The sequence below is a fragment of the Macadamia integrifolia genome, unplaced genomic scaffold, assembly GCF_013358625.1.
Source record: "Macadamia integrifolia cultivar HAES 741 unplaced genomic scaffold, SCU_Mint_v3 scaffold1793, whole genome shotgun sequence".
NCBI classification, from domain to species: Eukaryota; Viridiplantae; Streptophyta; class Magnoliopsida; order Proteales; family Proteaceae; genus Macadamia; species Macadamia integrifolia.
Genome location: NW_024868354.1, coordinates 21622 through 30380, shown reverse-complemented (window position 1 = coordinate 30380; position 8759 = coordinate 21622). Strand labels below are relative to the sequence as shown.

The window sequence follows — 8759 nt, the reverse complement described above, 5'->3', positions numbered from 1 at the left end:
TCTTGGTGCGGTGAATAAATAATTCATTACCCAAGAGAAGAAAAAATTATAGTGAGCCCCAAAAGGAGGGAGACATGGGCTTGTAAAAGAGAAGGGGCAAGACCCCAACAATCAATAATGAACCTGTTTCTAGGGCTATCAGCACACCGGAAAAGAGGACCATCTATCTTAGATTTGACCTCAAATAAAATGGAGTTTCATATCTGTTAGAGGGATCTAGACTTGAAAGTCTACCACCTGAGGTTGCGCTCCCACCAAATATGAGAAATGGTAGCACCAAAAGCAAGCTTACCAATCGTGTCACAACAAATTTCTCGGCAAAAGACATATCAACCCAGATCCACTTTCTATCAAAGGGAAGAATTCGTCGTCTCTAGGGCCAGCATTTTCCCAAGAGGCCATTCCAAACTACTAAGGAGAACAAGCAATCGAAGTAGAGATGGTCCACATCTTCGACGGCATTCCAACAAAGGCAACATTGAGAGGAGAGACTGGGATCTGCCGGTGGATAAGGAACGATTGAGTAGGGAGGCAGCAGCCAGCAAGTGAAAAGCCCTCCATATGGTGAAACTGTGGCAAGAGATGTGATTCTTAAACCATCCAAAATGCACCATGCTTTGATGCCCCATCGAGCCCTAATGAGCTCCCAAGCCAAGGAAACACTGAAGAGACCAAACGAAGAAGTAGACCAAGTAACGATATCACCACTATCCCAGGACCTTCTAGGGATGCTAGGTAGAGCATTCCAGATGGCAGACAACAAGAGAGTGAAGAAGGCCAATCTCCCTAACAAACAATGTTTGAAATCATGTCCACCAAGCATCCCAGATGGCAGACAAAGAAGGGGAAGAGGGGGAAGGAGGCCAATCTCCCTGATGAATGATACTTGAAATCATGTCCAATATATCATGGCCAAAGCTATAAATAGCTCTATCTCTGATGGAGTGAAGGGGAATACCATGAGGGTACCAGTGGTCCACAACCAGAATCTAGTGGAGGAGCCATCATCAACCTAGGAAATGATGACCCACAAAGGCAAGAGGTGAGTTTAGAATCTTTCTCTAAACCCAATAGGCATCAGATAAAGAAGGGGCAGTCCAAATATAAGACCTTGTGAAGGGGGTGGGAGTATACCTAATCAACCCAAATACTCTTCTACTTAGCTACTATCTTCTAAATCACCTTGAGGATAACTACGTAGTTGAGATCGTTAATTCTCCTCAAACCAAGGCCCCCTTCATCTTTGGGGAGACAAAAAATGGCCTAATTGATAGGGAGAAAGAATCTAATAAAATCACAGCCCTTCCAAATAAAGGCACACATAAAGACTCCAACTTTGAAATGGTGGACTAAGGAAGCCCAAAAATTCCGGACCAATAAATGAAAGAGGACTAAATAACAGATCTAACCAGCTCTAGACAGCCGGCATATGAGAGAAGCTTTCTTTTCCATAGTTGGAGTTTTTTATGTAAACGGTTCAAAATGGGGGTGCAGTCATGGTTTAAAGTATCTCCGATAACGATAGGATACCCTACGATACATATCTTAATTTAGCCAACCAATATGACAATCGATACCAATACGACAATCGATACCGATACTTTAATACTTGATCTTTAACATATCTTAGCGTATCTCCGATACGATATGATACCATCCAATACATATATTATATTTGGCCGACCTATATCGATACTTTAATCCTTAAGACGGGATCAAAGGGAGGTCCAAATACTTGACCTGCAGACAGCCAAGGAGAAACTTGATAATTCTTTCAAACTAGCCCTAACATCCCTATAGACACCAGTAAGGAAAAGCAAGGATTTGGGGAGTTAGATACGGAGACATATATTTTCAAAGAAGCGCAAGCAAGACATAATGGACTCAATTGAAGAGTTGTCAGCTTTGGAGAACATCACTAGGTCATCAGCAAAGGCCAAATGGGAGATTTTATCATTTTAAGGTACTTACACAAGGGCATGGGAGAGATAAGATGCTGGTCCATGGAAGATTGAAGGCTTTTGGAGAGCATTTCAAGAGCTAAAGTGAAGATGTGGGAAAACCTGGGCAGCCCTGATGAATTCCAACAGAAGATGCAAAAAATCTAGCAGGGCAAGCTCAAAGCAAGCAAGAATGTTGTCAAAATGGATCTACATGTGATGAAAGTCGATTGGTTATCACTTACAACTTGAGACGGTTGGCAAGCATTTTGGCAATGAATTTGTACAGAAGGTTGCAAAGGAAGATGGGCCGAAACTCAGACAAAAAGGAGACACTTCTTTCTTAGGGATGAGGCAAACAAAGTTTTGGTTGATCCTTGAAAAAGAAGCTCTGAGGATTTGGTGAGGTGTAGTTTGATGATCTCCCAGGAGGAGGAGAAGAAGCTTATATTGAAACCATCAAGACTGAGGGCTCTATTAGCTTTATGAGAGAGGACACCAAAGAGGATTTTCTCTTTAGAGGGGATACTTAGAGAGTCTGGAGCAAGGAGTAGCAACAAAATTTATTGAGAAGATTATCCAAGATTCAAGAGGGGTAAAGGACCTAATTAGTTGGGAGAAGAAATGACTACCTCAAACTTGATATCCTCAATCGAGGAAAGGGAGGAGCCATCACTAAACAAGAGTGAGGTGATGGAATTGATGTTGGTTCTAGCCTTCAAGGATCTGTGGAGGTAAGCAGTGTTAGTCGCCAAGCTCCAAACACTAGACTCTGAATTTTGGCCGAAAGAAACTTTTCTCTTGGGACACTAAAGAAAGAAGCTCCAAAGAGACAGATTTCTCTTCGGAACCAAAGAAGACATTGAGGGTATCAAAGTGGAGAAGCAATTGGATATTAGTGAGTTTAGCACGGCAATCGAAAAACATAAGAGATGCTCCCAAAAAAGGAGTTCCAAACTTTGAGGGCACATTTGACATTCCGGAGCTTCCTAAAGAAGGAGAGGAGCAAAGTGAGCCTGGATCGGCTTGGCCCAAGCCTCTCGGACAATAGAGGGGAAGTCAGGGTGGGAAGACCACATATCAAAGTTTTTAAAGGGTTCGAGTCCAAAGGAAGTGCAGGGTTGGATACAAAAAGAAATGTGGCTATGGTTAGTAGGTATACCGAGAACCTTGAAGGAGGCATCAAAGGATGGAAAGGAGGATAGCCAAGCTTTGTTAACCAAAACTTGTTCAAGCTTACAAGTGATTAAAGAATCCCCACTCCGCTTATTGTGCCACGTAAACTTGAGGCCAGACCATCTCAAGTCATCCATCATATGTCATCAATGCACTCACTGAAAGCATCCACAAAGGACTCATCTAGCCTACCACCTCCCTGCTTTTCATGGCCAAATGGAAGAACAATAAAATCACCTCCCAAAGCCCAGGGGAGAGAATCAGCCTGGTGAGCAATATGTCAAATGTTTGTCGAAAGGGAGGATCTCTTAGAGGAGCAATTGGTAGTATAAATGGTAGAGAAGAGGAAACAAAAGTTACTAGTTAGAACACAGAATTAGAGATGCAAAAGTGAAGAGGGGAGCATGGCAATAACTCGGATGATGGATGGGTTCCATAGGCACCAAATGCACCCATTTGGGTGGTGTCTGTAGTTGGAACAAAATTCCAAGCGGCGGGAATATGGAAAATGAATCAAATGATACAAGAAGCATTTGGCTCTTTGATACGAGTTTCAGTTAGAGGCAAAGGCAACACATAGAGTTCTAACATACGAATGAACTTCAACTAGCTTGGCTCAGGAATTAAGACCCTGAGGGATTGTATCTTCTTGAAGATGATACTCATTCAGTTGCTTGTTCAAGTGTTCCGTCTCCGCATCAAGTTCACTACCTCGTGGGTCATCCGTCATTGCATAGTTCACAACGGCTTGATCCCCGTTTTAGTTTCCTTTCTAGCTTAGAGTGTGAGTCTTGTCAGTTTGGGAAGCTTCATCGTGTGAGCTATCTCCCTCGAGTCATTAAACAGCTTACGCACCCCATTGTTTTAGTTCATTCTAATGTATGGGGTTCCTATCCTTACATCTAAGTTGGGTTTTAAGTATTTTGTTACTTTTGTCAATGAGTATTCCAGGGTTACTTGAATTTATTTAATAAAATATTGCTCTAACTTGTTTTCCATTTTTTGCTCTAACTATGCATTATCTTACATAGTGATAATGCCAAAGAATCTTTTTCCGGTCCCTTTTCTCAGTTTATGACTGAACGTGGTATGGTTCATCAATCTTCCTATTCAGGCACCTCAACAAAACGTTGTTGTTGAAAGGAAGAACAGACATTTGATGGAAGTTGCTCGGTCCCTAATGTTTGAAATGAAGATGGTCAAATATTTCTAGGTTAATGATGTTTTGACCGCATACCATCTTATTAATCGCATGTCTTCTTCAATTTTGCGTGGTGGTATTCTTTTTCCTTATGATCCATTGTTTTTCTCCTTCCGATCACTGTCTAGGGTTATCCAAGTTGGATCCTAAAGCTCTTAAATGTATATTTCTAGGTTATCAAAAAGGATACAAATGCTACTCTCCTGAATTGCAAAAATACTTTATTACTGTTGATGTATCTTTCTTTAAGTCCACCTCTTATCTAAATGAGTCTTTTACTTTGTCTGAGTTGGATGATGAACTTTCCCTTTGTATTGGTCATCAATAAGTTCCACAGGGAACAACTGTTGCAGACCCACCACCTCCTCCATTAGGTGTTCAGGTGTATACTTGTCGTTGTCGGGAAGATCCAGAACCCCATGCTTCTACAATGCCTGCCTTATCGTCTTCGTCTACAAATCCTGAGTCAAGTATCCCTATATCTGATCTTGATCTTCCCATTGCTCAGCGTAAGGGAGTTAGGGTTTTACCCAACATCCCATTTCTACCTTCGTTTCCTATTCTGGTTTATCACATTTTTTCAATATTGTCTTTCTACTATTTCCAGTTATCCCATTCCTAAGTCTATTGTAGAGGCATTATCTAGTCGGTTGGAGGACAGCTATGAAGGAAGAATTATTGGCCTTGGAGGAAAATCAGACTTGGGATCTTGTCCCCTTACTTCTTGGTAAGTCTGCTATTGGTTTCTGTTGGGTGTATGTGGTTAAGGTCAATCCTGATGGTTCTCTTGCTCGGTTAAAGGCAAGGTTAGTCGCCAAAGTGCATGCTCAGGTTTATGGGGTTGAGTATGTGGACACGGTTTCTCCTATTCCCAAACTTGTGTCCATTCGTATTTTGATTTCTCTTGCCGCTTCTTATCATAGGCCGTTATATCAGCTTGATGTCAAGAATGTGTTTCTTCATAGTATCTACATGAGGAAGTTTACATGGAGAAACCTCCAAGGTTTATCGCTCAAGGGGAGTCTGGGATATTGTGCAAACTCAAGAAGTCCTTGTACGGTTTGAAGCAATCTCCTCGGGTATGGTTTGGCAAATTTACTGATGTGGTTCTTGAGTTTGGAATGTCGAGATGTAATAATGATCACTCAGTTTTTCTATAGGCGATCTGATGTGGAAAGGATATTCCTTGTTTGGGGCAACGATGCTGACGGTATCCAGCGCTTGAAGGTTCACCTTCAACAAAAATTTCAAACTAAGGATCTGGGAAGGTTAAAGTATTTTTTAGGTATTCAAGTTTTCCTAATCAAGGAAGGAAATTTCACTTTCTCAGAGAAAATGTGTTCTAGATTTACTTACAGAGACTAGTATGTTAGAAGCCAAACCTCTTGAAACTCCAATGAATCCAATTGTGAAACTTACGGCTGAAGGAGGTGATATGTTAGAAGAACTTGAGAGGTATCAAAAGTTGGTGGGAAAGCTAAATTTTTTTACTAACTCGACTTGACATTGCCTTCTATGTCGGTGTTGTGAGGCAGTTTATTTTGCCTCCGCGTACATCCCATTTGGAGGTTGTTCGTACTCTGAGGTATCTCAAGAAGGCTCCAAGTCGTGGTCTATTACACTCTGATAATGGCTATGGACATGGTAAAGGTTTTTGTGATGTTGATTAGGTTGGATCTCTTGTTGATAGGAGGTCAACCACTAGGTACTGTACTTTTGTTGGTGGAAACTTCGTGTCGTGGAAGAGTAAGAAACATGTTGTGGTGCCATGGTCTAGTGCAGAGTCTGAGTATCGTGTCATGGCACATGTTACTTATGAGTTGATGTGGGTGAAGCAGTTATTTATGGAACTTGGGTTTTGAGTGCACTTCCTTTATGTAGTTGTGGTGTGATAACCAAGCTGTTATTCATATTGCATTAAATCCATTGTTTCATGAGAGGGAAAAAACACATTAAGGTAGATTATCACTTTGTTTGGGAGAAGTTGTAGCAAGGGGTTATCTCTATGAATTATGTTCGCACGGGAGAACAACTTGTAGATGTTTTTACTAAGTCTCTTGGGAGTGGTTGAGTTGATTATATTTGTAACAAGCTGGGCATGATTGACATCTATTCTCAAACTTGAGGGGAAGTGTTAGAAGATGTCGAGTGAGGGGGAGGAGAGAATCGTGATTAGCCCTAAGCGCTAATCTCGATTCTCTCCCCTGGGGGGCTTTATGTCTTTTTGGGTCTCTTTATTTATGTGCCTAGCGTATTTCCTTATGTGCCCCTAATAGGATTCTGTTCTATTATATATATTGAATGAAGCAGGATTCTCAACACAAGGTTGTGACTCCCAAAGGTTACAGCCATCTCTCTTCTCTCTCCCTTTTCCCTATTCTTCTTCTTCTTCTTCGAATTACAAAACTAAAGCCTTGGCTAACTACATAAAGGCTGAAACTAAATTAGGAAATAAATAACAAAAAGATAACTTGTATCTCAGCCAGCTGGTTCGCCCATGGATCTGATCCACTTAATGTGGATCCCCCAAGAATCTGTCGTTGCATGTACCAGTCCCACTGGCGGAGGAGAATAGACTTTCAACTGACCTGCCAAGCCACCTTCCAGAGAAAGAATTTTTTCTTCTTCAGCAGAGAATTTGAAGATAAAGAACTCATTATCCAATAGGTAAGTCTCTAAACTACCTTGGATTTTCCTTTGCTTTGAAAAATTTGACGATGGAGAAAGGTGGATGATTGCAAATGAAATGGCCGACCAACGAGTTGTGCCATTTCGAGGCTTCGCTATCTAGCAAGCTCGAGGGGCAAAGGTCTACCTTAGAGGTCCCAACAATGAAGGGGAGGCAAAATGTAACAGGAAGCCTTCCCCAATAGAAGAGAGGGGAGCAGAACAAGGAGCTCCATGCCACACTGTTCAGGGGTTGGCCAGAAGCGGCAGCAAACGAGGGGAGGAAGGAGAGGATAAGAGAGAAGGGGAAGAAATGGGTGGTGACAACACCACAGCAGGGCAGCCATGGCAGCCGGAAGAAAGGAGGGGAAGGGGCACTTACAGCATCCCACTTCATTATATGCTCCATGTACATCACATGGTTTTTTAATATACCCCCTTTGTGCCAAAATAATAGTCCACTCAGTCTTTTTGGTGTTCCATAATAATTGTCCACTTCATATATTTAAGCATTAATTTTCATTGCTCAAGCAATTACTCCCCACATTTTTAGTGAGGGTAACTGGGATCCAAGTTGCAGCTTAAGGGTAAAATTTGAAAATAAATTATACAAAATGGGAAGTAAAAGAATTAAATATATTATTCCTTAAAAAACATGTTTTTTTGTAGTGCATTATATTTTGGAATAGAGGAAGTTAGTATTGTCCACCTTGAAGCCCAAAAGTGACAGATCAGTTATCTACGTAGGATATTTTTCATACATACTACATCTAGTGAAGTTATATCACAGCATCCATGGAGTGTGAGACTAAGACGCACTTAAAAAGTGGAAGAGAAAATCCAATAAATCCAGACAAGTAACTCATCCAAATAAAAAAAATATATATCTAGTAAAGAAACACAGCAGATGTCATACAGTTGAAACTCTGAAATGCAATCTTAGTGTTGGCATGCCGCAAAACATATCAAACATACCGCAGTTGGTTTCCATTTTGAAGTCCACTAGACGGCACCCTGATAGCAACAAAGAATTGGAGGGATAAAATAAGAAAAGGAAAATCAGATTGCTAGTTTACAATAACAAAGTAATAAATCAGATGTTAATAGTAGAACTGCAAGGAGCATGTCAAGAAATAAAAGTAAAACAATGAGAAACAAGTACAGGAATTGGAAATGTGATGAATTGCAAATAAATAAATTGCACAAGTGAATTGTGAGATGCAATACTTTAAAAAGCTCATGAGAGACATGAACTCATTTGTAGAGACATGAACACATTTGTACACAATTTAGCAGACAGAGAAATAGTTTACACTTAAATAGATAAAGTTGAAGCACATATTCAAAGCCTTAGGTTCATCTATCAGTAATTTGTCCTTTATTTTAATAGCATCACTCAGGTTAACAATTTGAAGACTAAGAAAAATGCCAAGCAGGAGAGGGGGAGATTATGCTCATTTGTTGTTGCATCCATTTGGACCATTCCTAGCATTGTTATTTTTTATTTTATTTTTTTTTAAACAAACATTACCATTTATGTGAACTGAACCACATCTTTACTGCAGGAGTTCTAACTACCACTTATGGAGTTGCACTTATGTTAGTTTTAAGGCCGCTAAGGGTGCTTCGTATATTTAAATGAATGTTTGCAATCGTGGCATTTTAACTGTTTTCTCCTTCACCACTCCACTAGTGGCTCGGGTTGGTCTAGCTCCCTTCGCCCGCCTATCGTATCGGCTCGGCCAAGTCCTAGAAGCAACTGCTTCCGCCTCTGA

At 40.8% G+C, this 8759-nt stretch overlaps 1 protein-coding gene across 2 annotated transcripts in view; it reads right to left on the bottom strand.

Moving 5' to 3' along the window:
- The window catches only part of LOC122064847 (syntaxin-31), a 28686-nt gene that overhangs the window by 3910 nt on the left and 16017 nt on the right, over positions 1 to 8759 (bottom strand). The window contains exon 4 of one of the 2 annotated variants that reach the window (XM_042628630.1): positions 7960 to 8001. In XM_042628630.1, coding sequence (XP_042484564.1) covers positions 7960 to 8001 — 42 coding nt within the window. The remainder of the gene's footprint in view (positions 1 to 7959; positions 8002 to 8759) is intronic. The other variant, XM_042628632.1, reaches the window with a different exon arrangement.